This window comes from Mustela nigripes, chromosome 5, assembly GCF_022355385.1.
Source record: "Mustela nigripes isolate SB6536 chromosome 5, MUSNIG.SB6536, whole genome shotgun sequence".
In the NCBI taxonomy this organism is placed as follows: domain Eukaryota; kingdom Metazoa; phylum Chordata; class Mammalia; order Carnivora; family Mustelidae; genus Mustela; species Mustela nigripes.
This window is the reverse complement of record NC_081561.1, coordinates 32,750,804-32,766,615: the sequence shown is the minus strand read 5'-3', so window position 1 is coordinate 32,766,615 and position 15,812 is coordinate 32,750,804. Positions and strand designations below refer to the sequence as shown.

General features: G+C 48.8%; 1 protein-coding gene across 4 annotated transcripts in view; it reads right to left on the bottom strand.

Annotated features, from left to right (window-relative positions):
- Window positions 1-13,356: 13,356 nt before the first annotated feature.
- The window catches only part of PPARD (peroxisome proliferator activated receptor delta), an 81,473-nt gene continuing 79,017 nt past the window's right edge, over window positions 13,357-15,812 (bottom strand). For all 4 annotated transcript variants that reach the window (XM_059400099.1, XM_059400098.1, XM_059400097.1 and 1 more), the window contains one exon: window positions 13,357-15,416. In XM_059400099.1, coding sequence (XP_059256082.1) covers window positions 15,169-15,416 — 248 coding nt within the window. In that variant the 3' untranslated portion in view covers window positions 13,357-15,168. The remainder of the gene's footprint in view (window positions 15,417-15,812) is intronic.

Sequence of the window (15,812 nt, the reverse complement as noted above, 5' to 3'; positions counted from 1 at the left end):
ACCTGAGCCGAAGGCAGAGGCTAACCCACTGAGCCACCCAGGCGCCCCTCCATTAATAACTTTTTATATTGATTACAGGCTGGGATAATATTGGATATATACTTTTTGATAAATTGGGCTAAATAAAATATAGTATGAAAATTAAACTTTACCTAAGTTGCTTTTTACTTTTTTTTTTTTTTTTTTTAAGTAGTCTCCACACCCATACCCAGCATGGAGCCCAACACCGGGCTTGAACTCAAGACCCTGAGATCAAGACCTGAGCTGAGATTCAGAGTCAGACACTTAACCAACTGAGCCACCCAGGTACCCCGGCCTTTTACTTTTTTAGCATGGCTACTAGAAATATTTAAATTGCATATATGAATTGTGACCACTTCAGAATACAGTTTGGCAGTTCCTCAAAATACTAAACATGGAGCTACTATACAATCCAGCAATTCTGCTTCTAGGTATATACCAAAGAGAAATGAAAACATGTATGTCCACACAAAAACTTATACATGCACGCTTATATCAACATTATTTGTAATAGCCAAAAAGCAAAACAAATGTCCATCAACTGATGAAAAAAAAGACAAAAGGCAGTATTTTCATACAGCAGGAGATTATTCGGCCATAAAAAGGAATGAAGTACTGGGGGTGCCTAGGTGGCTCAATCGGTTGGGCATCTGCCTTTGGCTCAGGTCATGATCTCAGGGTCCGAGCCCCACATCAGGCTCCCTGCTCAACAGAAGGTCTGCTTCTCCCTCTGCTTGCTGCTCCCCTCGCTTATGCTGTCTCTCTGTCAAATAAATAAAATCTTTAAAAAAAAAAAAAAAAAGGAATGAAATACTGATCTATGTTACAACATGGATGAACCTAGAAAATGTTATGCCAAGGAAAAGAAGCCAGCCATAAAGGGCCATATGGTGTGTGACTCCATTTATATGAAACGTCTGGAACAGGCCGATCCACTGAGACAGAAAGTAGTTTCATGTTTGCCAGTGGCTAGGGGGAGGAGGAGGGGAAGGTACTGCTAATGGGTTTCTTTCTGGGGTGATGAAAATCTTCTGAAGTTAGATAGTGGTAACGTTTGTACAACTCTGAATATACTATAGTACATTGGATTGTATACTTTAAATTGGTGAATCTGAATTTTATCTCAACAAAGCTGGTAAAAAATTGTATGTGTGACTTCTATATCAGCTGGACAGCACTGAATTAGAGCAGTAATTTAAAAAAAAAAAAAACCACTCACATTTACTGCTTACTCTGCATCCAGTACTGTGAGTTAAGTACATCACATTTATGAATGCACTGCACTTCATAAAACCCCGTGAGACAGGTACTGTTATCAGTGTCCTTTTGTAGATGAGGACATGGGTGTCCAGAGAGCTCAAAATCACACAGCTGCTAAGTGGCAGAGCCGGCCTAAGAAACTAAGGTAGCTTGACTCCACAGGCCCCATGATACTCTGCTTCTAGAACATAGATAAAGACAGAGCTGTAGGAAAGTTTCCCTCTAGCTGGGAATCGTGAAGTGAGAAAGGGATAAAAGAAATATAAACCTTGCTCAGAGATAACACAGGAACCTTGGTCTTGGATCCCACTTGGGCCCCCCATCTCACCCCTCACCCCCGGAAGGGCGCCGGATGACTTACATGATGGTGAGAAGGATTTCCAGGAACCGTCTTCAACCTCATCGACCTTGCTGACCAACCCTGTCAGGCCAAACTCCCTGCCCCAGCAGGCCCTGGGCCAATCCCGGCCCATAGCCACAGAGGGCAGGTTGGTAGGCTGAGAGCCCCTGCGGGTCAGGCCCAGCCAGGGTCTTGGCAGGGTGACACATGGCTCCGAATGGCGCCGGCCCCATTCCAGGTGGCCAGGGGGCTGAGGGTGCTGATAGCTGCATTGGGAAAGAGAAGAGTGAAGGGAGCAGATAGGATCCCCCAACCCCCATCCCAGGGCTCGGAGCTAGCTCAGCCTAGAATTTGGAGCCGAGAGGGGAGAAGAGGCTTTGGGAAGATGCACGGTGAATGGAGGGAGGGTTCATCCTGTGTCCCCAGTCCTATTCCCCACTCGAGGATAGGAGTGCTTACCTGCATTGATCTCCTTGGAAGCAGAAACCTCGCCAGAAGTATCTGCAGACCTGGGACTTCTTCCTGCCTTGTGCAAAGTAGTAGCTCATTGCCCAGCGATGGGCCCCACGGGCAGAGATCCTAAGAGATTGCCTGAGTCAGGCTCAGCCCCATTTTTAGCTCCTGCCTTTGTGATCCTTGGACAGAAAGGCTGTAGGATCGGAGAGCACAGGCTCTGGAGTTGGTCCTGTGTTCACATCCTGACCTTCTGGGGTGCGTGGGGTGAGCAACTCAACTTCCCTAAAGCTTGGTTTCCTCATCCTTAAAATTAGATTAGCAATGCCTCATTGTTGCCTCAGGGTTGTTGCAAGGGTTCTTTAAAGATTTTTGCATAACATACGTAGTGGGTACTTAGTAAATCACAGTGATTACTCTTCCTCCAAGCACAGAGTTTTGTGGGCTCTGGAGTCAGAGCTCTGCGTTCAAATTCCAGTACCAGGGCCAGCCTCATGGGCACAGATCTGTGTTGTCACACTGGGGTCCTGCACTTGCTTTAATGATCTGCTCTTATCCTCTTGAAAGGATTACATTAAAAAAACACGTTTTGTTTATTTGAAAGAGAACATGGTGGGGGGCAGTAGAAGAGGGAGAAGGAGAAGCAGGGCCTCCACTCAGCAGGGAGCCTGATGCGGGGCTCGATCTCAGGACCCAGGGATCATGACCTGAGCTGAAGGCAGATGCTTAACTGATTGAGTCACCCGGGTGCCCCTGAAATGATTACATTTTTGAACAAGGGCCCTGATGTTCATTTTGAAATGGGTCTCACAGATTCCTTAGCCGGTTCTGCCTGATCCCTCTACTCTTTGGTTGTGTGAGCTTGGACAACCTTTCCATTCCTCAGTTTCTTTATCTGTAAAATGGGGATAATATAAATACCTATTTCATGGGGTGAGATCAAATTTAAATGACACAGTATATTTAAAGACAATATATGGAGGCATCTGGGGTGGCTCAGTTGGTTAAGCATCTGCTTTTGACTCAGGTCTTGATACCGGGGTTCTGAGATCGAGCCCTTCATCGGGCTCTCTGTTCAGCGGAAGTCTGTTTCTCCCTTTGCCCCTCACCCTGCTCTCATGCTCTCTCTCACTCAAATAAATAGATAAAATCTTCTAAAAATTTTTAAAAACAAAGACAATATATATAGTGAGCCCTCAATAAACATTAGCTGTTTTCATCCTCACCATCACCTACTACAAGGGCTTCTGAGGGAGAAGGTGGGAGGCAGAAAAGGGAAGGAGGAGGCTGGGTTGGGCAGGTGTTTATTGAGAATCTACTATATGTTCAGGCCCGGACCTGGGAATGGGGACAGTTGTCATGTGCTTCCTTGCTTTGAGGGCAAATGAGACCACACATGAGGTGCCCAGGGCGTCAGGGATGGGGATGGTCTCAAGAGAACACAGACCACTAGCCCAAGTTGACGGTCCACCTTAGAACGGCCAGCACCATTGTCCCAAGAATGGCTAGTGCTGAGCCCCAGACAGAGAAGCAGGCAGAGGGAGGGGATGATGGACGACAGCTTCCCCCTGCTCCGGGCTTGCTGGGGAAGGTGCCAAATCATGGGTCACATGGTCCTTCATTTACAACAACAACATGGAACCCTCGGATGAAGAACCTGCTTTTGGAGCTCCCGTTGAAGCGACCAGAGAACCAAGAAATAGGGCCATGACTCGTGGGTGGGGTGTGAGGCGTTCCCCTCAGACACAAAATTTCAGGGGATGCCCCCCAAAACCCAACACAAGAAATCCTATCTTAAAGATCAAAATACATGCCCAAGAAATTCTACCATGACCAAAATATTAAACTCATAAACAAAGAGAGGATTCAGTCCCACACAAGTTATCTGATTTGCCTCCCCCAGTCCAGGCCCTGTAAGAAGGGCACAACCGATCCAGGCCAACGCTGTGACGAAGACTCAGCAGGGGACAAACAGCAGGCTAGGTGGGGACTGACTTTTGACAGGGTGGCTGGGGAAGGCCTTGGAGGAGGCAGAAGAGATAATAATCATTATTCCAGATAGAATGTTCTGCTGTCACATAATATAATGATAATAGTAGTATTGTTGCTTTTTTTTTTAAATTGCCTTGGAAATGTGGGAAACCATTGCATTTCCTTTTTTTTTTTTTAAGATTTTATTTATTATTTGACAGCGAGAGATGCAGTGAGAGAGGGAACACAAGCAGGGGGAGTGGGTGAGGGAGAAGCAGGCTTCCCGCTGAGCAGGGAGACAGATGCAGGGCTTGATCCCAGGACCCCAGGATCATGACCTGAGCTGAAGGCAGGCACTTAACAACTGAGCCACCCAGGTGCCCCAGTATTGTTGCTATTTTTACAGAAGCTATTATGAGGGCCAGGAGTGTAATATAAGATCATTAGACAGTAAGTTTTTTGATAGACTGCTATGTAAATTTTGGCATTTAATTCAGAAGAAATTCAAAGAATACTCTTGGGTATATGTGTGGTCTCTCTAAAATAAATAAATCTTTTAAATTTTTTTAATTTTTAAATTATTATCTTTTTTAAAGATTTTATTTATTTGACAGAGACAAATGGAGAGAGGGAACACGAGCAGAGGGAGTGGGAGAGGGAGAAACAGGCTCCCCACTGAGCAGGGAGCCTGATGCAGGACTTGATCCTAGGACGCTGGGATCATGACCTAAGCCGAAGGCAGACACTTAACCAACTGAGCCACCCAGGTGCCCCCAAAAATCCTTTTTTTTTTTTTTAAAGATTTTATTTACTTATTTGTCAGAGAGAGAGCATAAGCAGACAGAGTGGTAGGCAGAGAGAAAAGCAGGCTCCCTGCTGAGCAAGGAGCCCAATGTGGGATTCAATTCCAGGACGCTGGGATCATGACCTGAGCCCAAGGCCATGGCTTAACCAAGTGAGCCACCCCGGTGTCCCCCCAATAAATCTTTTTTTAAAAATTGAAAGTAGGGGATGCCTGGGTGTCTCAGTCAGTTAAGTGACTGCCTTCCACTAGGGTCATGATCCCACGGTCCTGGGATCGAGTCCTGAGTTGGGCTCCCTACTCAGCGGGGAGCCGGGTTCTCCAAGCCTATGCTCGCTATCTCGGTCTCTCTCTAATAAATAAATAGAATCTTTAACAAAATAAAAATTGAAAGTAGAAATTGATGTTGAACCCTGGCTTATTCTAGCGAAAAGTAACATTTATCCACAGACACAGGAGCTTTTGGAGGTGGGGAAGGGGCAAGAAAAAGCAATTGTCCTATCTCAGGAGAAAATTTTCTTTTTTCTTTTTTTTTTTTTTTCATTTATTTATTTGTAAGAGACAGAGGGAGAGAGAGCAAGCGAGCACAGGCAGACAAAGAGGCAGGCAGAGGCAGAGGGAGAAGCAGGCTCCCTGCTGAGCAAGGAGCCCGATGTGGGACTCGATCCCAGGACCCCGGGATCATGACCTGAGCCGAAGGCAGCTGCTTAACCAACTGAGCCACCCAGGCGTCCCAGGAGAAAATTTTCTAAAGAAAATTCTTTGCTATTTAATAGCTGACAAAGTATGTAATATATCTAAGTTGTTTTGATCAATTGACTACTACTAAAAACAAAATCCAAAAAAAAGTAAGTTTCATAAGTATTTTTGTTACAGGAGCATAGACTATTGTCATCAGTAAAAGATGGAATCTGAGAATAGAAAAAATGTTAAGATAAAATCCTGTGGGTCAGTGAAGTAAAGAAAGCATTCAAGGAAAAAAGGAATTATGTAAAATTGTAAGAGCCTGTATTGGGGGCACCTGGATCACTCAGTCAGTTAAGCATCTGCCTTCGACTCAGGCCATGAACCCCTGGGATCCTGGGATCAAGTTCCAAGTCAGGCTCACTGCTCAGCAGGGAGTCTGCTTCTCCCTCTGTCCCTCACCCTGCTCTTGTGCAATCTCTCTCTCAAATATTTTTAAAAAACCTGTACAGCCTGTGTATACACACATATAAAATACATATATTATATATATTTTTAGATGGAGGACATTATATGTAAAATCTCTCTGGTAGTTAGATGCTCCTGGATAGATGAAAGAAAAATGTACTTACCCACAGCCACCCTGCTCACCTGCCATTTCTGGTCAGCTGCCCACACACCAAGTTCATTGGCAAGACCCACAGCCAGTGGCCCAGAATACCTTGGAATGAGATTTCTACCCAGAACTACAGCCTACCCTAGCCCAGTGCTCCGTGATGCCTGCTTATCATTCTCACCGCCTGGCTTGGAAAAAGTGAGAAGCTGCTGCAGGACTGAGGGCAAGTTCTTGTGGGCTCGGGGCTTTGAACACATCCCTCAAAATCTCAAGGGCCAGCCTTGGAGAGGAAGGATTCAGAAATGGCAAAAAGCATGTGATTTAGTGATGTATCTTCTCTTTAAACACATCTTTTAAAAAGCTCTTTTGGATTTTTTTCCCCAAAAGTAATTGTTTTATTATAAAGTGGGACTATTTGTAATACTTTAAGACATGATCCTCTTTGCAACAATTTATGTGATGATGCAAACCACTAGGTAACTTGGTGCCTGGACGGGACATGTGGTTTTCCAGATTTCTTTTAGGAGATTTTGAAAGAGGCCTAGTCTGTAGGTTTCTGCTCTCAGTTACAATGTGGGGAGTAAACCAGAAGAGGCTGGGCTGGAGTAGGGACCAGGCCAGTGGGTGACAAAGTTCGGCAAGGTTGGGGAAGGTGGAGGGAGGGGTGAGGGGTGAGGTGTTAAAGAGAGTCTCCATGGAAGGTGGGGGTAGGTAACCCTAGAAGAGGAGCCAGTAACCCTCAGAGGAAGCACTTGTAGGTCTTCTCTTCAGTCCAAGGATGGAAATCCGCTGGAAGGGAAGATGTGCTGGGATGGCTTTGCCTTTCCCCAAGGACCACCACTGAGGCCAATCTCCAGAACTGCCAAGGACGGGGCCACCAACTGTCTCCTTCACAGGCTGAGCTCAGGTCATGATCCCATGGGATGGAGTCCTTGTTGGGCTCTCTACTCAATAGGAAGTCTGCTTGACTTCTCCCTCTGTCCCTCCCCCAATGCTCTCACACACTCTCTCTAAAATAAATAAATAAATCTGTTAAAAAAGGCTCTGGTAAGTCCTGCAAAGGAGCCTGTTCCATCTAACCCAGCATTGCTTAAACCTGTTTTTACTGTTGTTTAGGCCCTCCATCCACACACATTAAGCATACCAGTGAAACACATTTTGCTTGTGGAAACATCAGATCAGTTTATTTAATCCTCAAAACAAGCCTTAAAAGTCAGGAGTCATTTTTTGTTTTCCAAATCTGAGGCTCAGAGAAGTAGGACTCAGAAAAAGAGCTAGGACCCAGGTGGCCTCATTCAGCCCAATTTTTCTCTAGGTAACCAAGATTGACTTGTCAAGGGCAAGGGCTGCCTGATTTGGGGAATTTCTCAAGCCAAGCTCTGAGGCCAAAGAGGAGGGACAGAGCCAAAGACACAGGTAATCCAGGCCTGGGGAGACAGCAAAAGGGGCTTGGTGCTTGAGGTGCTGGAGCAGTGAGCATACCCAAAGGAATGACTCTCTCATGGTGTAATGTTTAACATGACCTGTTTCCATTCAAACGTTTATGAATATCCGGCTCCCTGCAAAGTGCCAGAGCTATAGAGGTTACCAGGACACCAGATCCCACCCTCTGTTTGGGGTTTCTAAGCAGAGAAATCTTTGCTGAGTGGTAGAGAAAGAAGGCAACTGGGGAAGGGTCAGACCATGAGCTAGCCCTGACTGAGCTGGGCAGCCTTGGTATATCTTTTCTCCTCTCTGGTCCCAGTCTCCTCCTCTGGACTATGAGAGTATGGGAGATGATCTCTAGACCCTTCCAGCATCGGGGTGGGGACAAGGAAGCCACTCCTCCCCCTGATGCACCCCACATTCTTAGACACTGGGCTTTCGAAAGCTAGGCCAAACCTCAAAGCCTTTTCTCCCACCTTCCCTGGGTTCCACTGAGACCCCGAGCCCTACCTGCATGGCCGCTGGGAGCCAGGCCTCTCTCTACCGTGGCGGCTGCCATCTTCCTCTGTGGAGTCCATTCCAGAGGGCAGCCCCTAGTGAGAATCAAGCAGGCTCCTCAGGTGCACCTTTATCCCTCCCTCCGCAGGCAGGGCCAAAAGGAGGAGGGGCTCCACAGCCAGACCTGCCCCCTCCCATGGCTTCAGGCCTGCAGGGATGGAGGACAGAGGCAGGAGGGTTGAGGGGGTTTAGCAGCCCAGCCCAGGCTCCAGGAAGTGGAAGGGATCGGGCCTGAGGACCTTCAGGGATCCCTAGGTGATTACTGGAGGAAACTGGGGAATGGTTAAAACTTCAAAGGTCTGGAGGGACAGGGTGAGGAGGGAATGCAAGGACCTGGGACCTAGGACCAAAGGCCCAGGAGGCTGGGAGTCTCAGGGCTGAGGAAGTGCTTTGTGGTGTCTGAGAGGGGTTTGCAACGGAGGAAGCCAGAGCGGGGCCTCGCTCAACTCCAGGGCTACGCAAACCCCACATTTGGAGCTGAGCTTGGTGGGAAAATCAGGGTAGTAGGGTGGGAGACTTTGGAGCGTTCAGGTGGTGGCTGAAGCCAGGTATGGGGTCCAGGGAGGGCCATCCAGAGAGTGGCCAGGTCCTGGAAAAAGGCTCTGGGGACCTCCCTCCAGGACCAGGATGTTCTTCCTGCAGAAAGTCACCGTGGCCTGCTCTATGCCACTGAAGCAAGTCTGCTCTCCTGGGCACAAGAAACTGGACTAGAGTCCGTGCCTCGGCAAGGTTTACCACGAGAGGCAACCAGGAAGGGGCTTGGCAAGCCTTTATCCAATGAGAAAGCCTCAGATTAGATGACAGGCCATCGGGCAAGCAGAGCCTCTCTCTCGGGCAGGATAAACGCCTGGTGGATTCAGAGCTTGTCCTGGGGAGAACCAAGGGATGGGCCCAAGGAGGGTGGGGAGCTGGCAAGGGGGACCATGAAGTTTAGGAGTCTTTCCTGTTCTATTTATTTTATTATTAGTTTTTAAAGTAATCTCTGTGACCGGTGTGGGACTCGAACCTCAGGACCCTGAGATCGAGTCACACACTTTTCTGACTGAACCAGCCATGTGCCATTCCGTGGTTCTATTTCTAAGCTACCCCCCCGCCCCCCAGTCCCATCTTACTCCTCCAAAGCCCGTGCTCTCTCCACTTGACTGCACTGCCCCCTATGGAAGAGAAGTTTAAAAACAGCAAATAAGAGGAATTTCACTTAAAGGAGAGATTTAAAAATTGAATTTAAACAACTTATATGTCAGTAAATTGGGATCATAGATTGGGACCAATAGTCTTGGACATCTTTGTTATCTCCTTTACTTTTGCTGGATCAAAATTATTACAAGACCGCTGTTCTGAACACTGAGCTACGGAGCCCCCTTTGGATCAAAATTATGTTTTTTATATACAGTTTTTGTTTTAATTCCAGTTAGTTAACACCCAGTGTTATGTTAGTTTCAGGAGTACAATATAGTGACTCAACAACTCCACACAACACCCTGGCTCATCACGAGTGCCCTTCTTAATCTCCATTCACCTGTTTCCCCCATCCTCCCATCGCCTCCCAAGCAAATCATCAGTTTGTTCTCTAAGAGACCTTTCTGGGTTTGCTGATTTTTTCCCCTTTGCTTGTTGGTTTTGTTTCTTAAACTCCTCATATGAATGAGCTCATATGGTATTTGTCTTTCTCTGGTGGACTTAATTTCACTTAGCATTATACTCTCTAGTTCCATCCCTGTCATTGTAAATGGATTGAAATTATTTTTAAAAATTTTTATAGGAGCTGCCAATCTTCCTTCTGTGAAGGCTGTGCCCATTTATATTCCCACCAAAAGTATGAGAGTGCCTGGTTTTGCACATCCTTTTCAAAACAATATTATCACACTTGTTAGTGTTTCTTAACTTGGTGATTTAAAAGTATCCATTGTAGTTTTAATTTGTGTTTCTCCTACTATGGATAAAATTGAGCATCTTTTCATATGTTCGTTTTTTAGGTAGACGCTATACCCAATGTAGGGCTTGTGATCAAGACCCAGAGATCTAGAGTCAAGAGTCATATGATCTACTAACTGAGCCAGCCAGGTGTCCCAAGAATCTTTTTTATGTTTAAAAGGCATTTCTTTCTCTTTTTCTATCTTTACCCATTTTTCTATCAGTCGTGGTCCTTTTACTTACTGATTTGTAGCTGTTCTTTATATATTAAGAAACTTAGCTCTTTGTCTGATTATGTCACACTTTTTTTACATGATTGATTTAAAATGTCTTAGGGTTTTAGTTCTGGGAATTAATTTCTAAGATGTATATATAGTAAGGCTTTTCATTTTTTATTTAATGGATTCTGAGTTTTGTGTACACTGCATGAAACTTAGAAACTTGTGTGTATACAATAGACTTTTGAAAGGTCTATCCAGTTCAAGATTATATAAAAATCTTTTCCCACGTGTTTCTTCTAGTTCTAACACTGTGTAAATAGTGTATTTATTGACTGTTTATGACTGAGCCCAAGTGTATCCATTTTCCTATTGATGAACGCTCTTTTGTTTCCAAGTTTTTGTTATTGCTGCAGTGAAAACCTATGGGAGTCTGCTGTGTAATTTGGTGGTTTTTCACCCCAGACTATGGGGTCAGGTCGGCTTCTCCAGGGAGTACATTTGGAGGTTTATCTGCAGGACACTCAGGGCCGGGTCTTCTTTGGAATAACAGCTGTAGGGAATTGAAAGGAGGAAGGCTGCGGTAGAGAGAGAAGTTTAATGACAAGGCAGTTGCAGCGAAGCCTCTCTGGTGCTAGGGTGATCCTTCAAGCTGTCCCATACTGGGGCTAGGTGGCTTGGCCTCATACCCCCATGTTGGCTATAGGCTGCACCTGGGGGGTGGACTTACCGAAGCAAGGCAGCTGCCTTCAGCAAGAGCACTTTCCTGAGAGGAAGTGGGCTGGGAGCCCTGCTGCCATGGCAACTAATCGCTAGGTTCTGAGGGATGGAACCTCCCTGACCGCACCCCCCCAACCCCCAGCAGCCACAGGCACTTTAAGTGTACTAGGTTTTGCCAAGCTGCTTTTCAAGATCATACCAACTTCTACTCCCTACTCAGTGTCTAAAAATTTGTACTGCTATTCTTCCTGCTGATGTTTTCCATCTTGGGGTTTCCCATACTATTTTCTGGGTAATTTCAATAGGTCTTTCGGGAGGTGCAAAAATGACTTCTTTGGTGGTGTCTAACCTGCTTCTTCTTTTTAAAAAGATTTTATTTATTTATTTATTTGAGAGAGTGAGAGAGATAGAGCACAACCACGGGGGGGGGGGGGGGGGACAGGCTTCCCGCTGAGCAGAAAGCCCAAAGCAGGGCTGGGATCCCAGGCTCCTGAGCTCATGACCTGAGCTGAAGGCAGACGTTTAGCCAACTGAGACACCTAGGTGCCTCTTAGCGCTGAAGTTTTAAAAAGCTATTGCAGAGGTAGTAGCTCCTAATTTTCTTAAGGTCACTTTCTTCTCTTTTAGTCTAAATATTTGATTCATTTGTCCTGAGCATCATTAAAAAGAGATGGACTTGCTCCCCAAGTTTTACTCCTGGGGAAAAATCAGGGGTCCTAAGGCCCGGGATCAATATGCCTCTTCCCAGCTGAGTGGCCCCAGGCACACCTGCTAATCTCATTGTGCGTCCTCACCTGTGAAGGGCAGGTGATATTTGGTGAGTTAAGAGGTGGTGAGTTAAGAGGTGAGTATGTAGAACGGCTGGCACGAAACAGGTGCTTAATAAAGAATATCACTTAGTGATTCTAACAATACTTCTCTTTGCAGCCCCGGAAGCCAGGTACCAACAGAAAACTCCTACCGAGACGTACCTTCTCCCTGAACTGAGCGCTATCTGGTTATCTGGTATCCTGTATTCTTACCTCTTTAGCACAGGTTAGAGGACTGGGAGTTAACAACTGAGGCAGTCTTCCACTTGACATGAGCAAAATAAATCAAGCAAACCAGAAGAGTCCATCATAAGCAAGACTATCAATTTCAGAGCCACACCTGTTCCAAGCATTCCTCTTCCTCCTCCTCAGGTCCTCCTGTTCCCCTGGGACTGTCACTCTCCTCACTGAGATGAACCCTATGGGACTTGACAGGGTTCAGATCGCTGTGGCCAGCAACAGAGAAACAGGGAGACAAGTGTCAGACTTGGCCACAGCCTTAAGCTTGAGCCTACTGGGACCGCTCACCTCGAGCTGCTGTCTGTACTTGTGCTGGCTTATCGCAGGGTCTGGGCACCTTTCCCACTCCTTTCTGTGCTCCTCTGTACGTTTGGGGCTGGAAGTCTGCACACTACACTTCCCAGGTTTCTTTAAGGTTTTTTTCAATGGGAGGTCCAGGGAGCCGACTGGAAGACAGGAGGAAGGCAGACACTGCCTCTCCAGCCTGTACTCTGATGGCGCTTCTGGCAAGAGCGGGTAAGTTGGCCCTCCAGGCTTCCTGCTCAGGGGATGAGGTCCCGGAACAGAGCAGCATTGGTGATCGCCAGCACCCTGGCAGCCCTCAATGTCCTGTGTGGACTCTGGTTCTGCAGTCACCCCGGTGGGCGGCTTTAGGCTCCCCATTCCTGCAGTGTCCTTGGGGATTCTAAGATGATCCCACTTCCCACACAGCATCTGCCCAGCTCCTAATGGATGGCCTCAATTTCTCCCCTTTGGATCTTTCACTCCTTTCAATAGTTCAGTCACACTTTCCTATTGTAAATTCCCTACTTTGAAATGTTTTGGGGTGCTTGTTTTCCTGGCTGGACAAGCACCAGTATACCCTGAACTTGCCTCTGCCATCGAGCTGCAGAGTGCCGGGCTCTCCTGGAGCCTCTGTGAAGGTGGCACCCCAGGAAGTAAACGAGGAAACTGGGGTGCTGGCTGAGGAAAGCCCTGGTCTCTTATAGGGGTGGTGCCTCTTCCAGGGCCCTTTGGAGACCCTCCCCGGCCCTCCTCCCGCCTACCAGGTTGGTACCACAGCATCAAGGGCGCGTATACCATTCTCCCCCTTGTCCCCCAGATGCTCTGTACAAGGCAGGGACCTCGGTCCTCCGCCCTTGCTGACATATGGTGAGGAACAGGTGATGGGGAAAGACAGATCAGCCCTCCTGGCCTGTACCCCAAAGTCTCATTTGCCCAGCCCAGTTTCCCCCTTCCTCACTGGATAGGGAAGAGGGGGCAAAGTCCAATCAGCCCCCGGGGGAAAAAAACCTGTACAAAACAGTGTTGGCCTACATCAACTCTTAAATATTTAATTACCATTTATTTAAAGTTCTGTCAGTCTGTGTACACTATTTATATTAAAAACACAGGAAGCTGGGGCTCCTAGCAAAAATATACATTTCGATTTTGGAGATTGTATTCAGACACTGAGAAGAGCTGTATCCTCAGCACCAGGCCTGGGTGGGGGAGGGGGTGCGTGGTGGCGGGCGGGGGCAGGCACAGTATCCCTCCCTTCACAGCGCTGGCTCAAAGGGAGCACCCTAACCCCAATCCTTGGTCAGCTGAGCGTGGGGATGGGAGAGAGAAGAATCTTGTCAGTAGAGAATGATCCCAGGGCCTGGAAGGCAGAACAGACGGTCAGGACTCTAAACTCAGGTCTTCCCTAACCTTTCTCAGAGACCCTCCACCAGTCCCTGACCCTTCCAGGACAGTTTCCTTCCTGGAGAAGCAGGTTGGGGGCGGGGAGGGGGCTCTCTGACTTCCTGCTCAGACACAGCATCCAAGCTGGGCTTCAGTCCCTCCCCTGAGGCCGAGTACTTCACCTGGGAGGAGGGGAAGGGCAGACCTGAAGGCCAGAGAAGTGGGACTGGGCCTGGCAAGGTCCTAGGGTCACCAGAGGCTGTGTAGGCTGAGTTCCCAGCGACTGGCTGTGTTGAGTGCAGGGGAAGGGAAGGGTAGCACGACTATTGGGACAAACGGATGTAACACTGAGCGGGATCAGTTACCCCGGGCACCTCCCGGCTGAGCAGGTGCTGGGCTGGTTCAGCAGGACACCCCTGCGCAGAGCCCTCTGGCCCATCTGCCTCGGGGAAGGGAAGAGAGGGGTGCGGACCAGGTAAAGTGATTCAGTGCTTGTGTGTGCTGGAGTGTTGTGTGCGCATGCAGAGGGAGGTGCGTGAGCTTCATCGAGGGCTCCTGATTGAGGCTGAGGCCCAGGAACTCCTGAGAAACAGGAGTCGTGGTTGGTGGCTGCTGCAGAGTGGTAAGAGAGGGGGTGCCGATGACCCCCAGGCCTGGGCTCACAATTAAGTCCACTGCCTGCTGCCTTTCTGGCCAACCTCTGCCTCCCTTGAGGTTTGCTCCTCTTCAGTGGGGGCCCCACCTGGAGGGAAGCCTGTCTCCTTCCAGGCTGGGGCTGTCCCCTGGCGGCCAGCGCAGGAAACCATCAGTGACACTGGCCTGGCAAACTGATGAAAAGAAGAGAGGGTGCTGCTATCAGTGTTGCTGGGGTGTGTTGCTGGAGAGGGGTTGGCTGGATAGGGGAGGGCAGTGACAGTCTGGGGGAGGCATCCTGGCCCTCAGGGGAGGGCCCCGGTGACTCGGGGTCCATTGCTGCAGTCATCCCAGGCCCCACATGGCTTCCCCAGGAAGCCGGGCCTAGAGGGCTTAGTGTTTCTTTGGCTGGCCCGAGTCCTTTGCTGTGCAGACAGGAGAAGGGAGGCGCCCACCCCTGCAGGTGACTGTTCGTGCAGAGGGCAGGCCCATTCCCCCCGGCTCCTGGGGAACAGGGGACGGGGTGGACGAAAGCAGAGGACCTGTTCCATGCTGCTGGTGAAGTAACACAAATTGTCTCCCACAAAGAGAAAAGGGGACAGACATGGGGATGGGGAGAGAGAGAAAGGAAGGCAAGGGAGGAAAGAGGAGGGAAACCTACAGAAAGGCAGGAAGAGAGAGGGAGGAAGAGCAAGGAAATCAGAGAAGAAAGAGGATCTGAGAGAGAGGCAGGAAACGCGGGGAGCAGGAGGCCGTATGTCTGAGCACAGAAGCAGGGGGGCTGCGGTCTGGAAAAGTCCCATGGTTGACTTATGTCCCAGCGCAGGCGGCCCGCCCCCTCAGTACATGTCCTTATAGATCTCCTGGAGCAGGGGGTGCAGCGAGGTTTCCGTCTCGGTCTTCTTGATGCGCTGCATCATCTGTGCGTGCTCGGTGACCAGCTGCCGCAGGTCGGCCATCTTCTGCAGCAGCTTGGGGAAGAGGTACTGGGCGTAGGGGTGGTTGGCCTGCAGATGGAACTCGAGGGCACGTAGGATGGTGTCCTGGATGGCCTCCACCTGGGGCACGTTTATGAGGCCTGGCCGGTCTGTGGGGACACAGGGCAGAGGTATGGGAGGGAGTCGCGGAGGAGTTCCCCTACCTCTGCCCTGGGTGGGTGACTTGGCCCAGAGGACAGCAGACCCGCTGCCGCGACAGACCCGAGCCCTGTCCTGTCAGTGACTGCTCCACAGAGAGTTCTAGTCCCTCCGCCCAGGGCCCGGCCCATCTCCTTCGCCTTTTTGGTTTTCTCTTATGAGAAAGGGGAGTATGACCTCATGGTAAAGAGACTCACTGCCTGGGTTCAACCCTCATCCCCACCACAGACTAGCGAGGAGACTGTGCACTGGCCTCTCCCTGCAGCCTCTCTGACTTTAGTTCCGTCATCTGTAAAATGGGGTGACAGAAATGCCTTCTGCACAGGTTGCCATGAGAACCAAGTGAG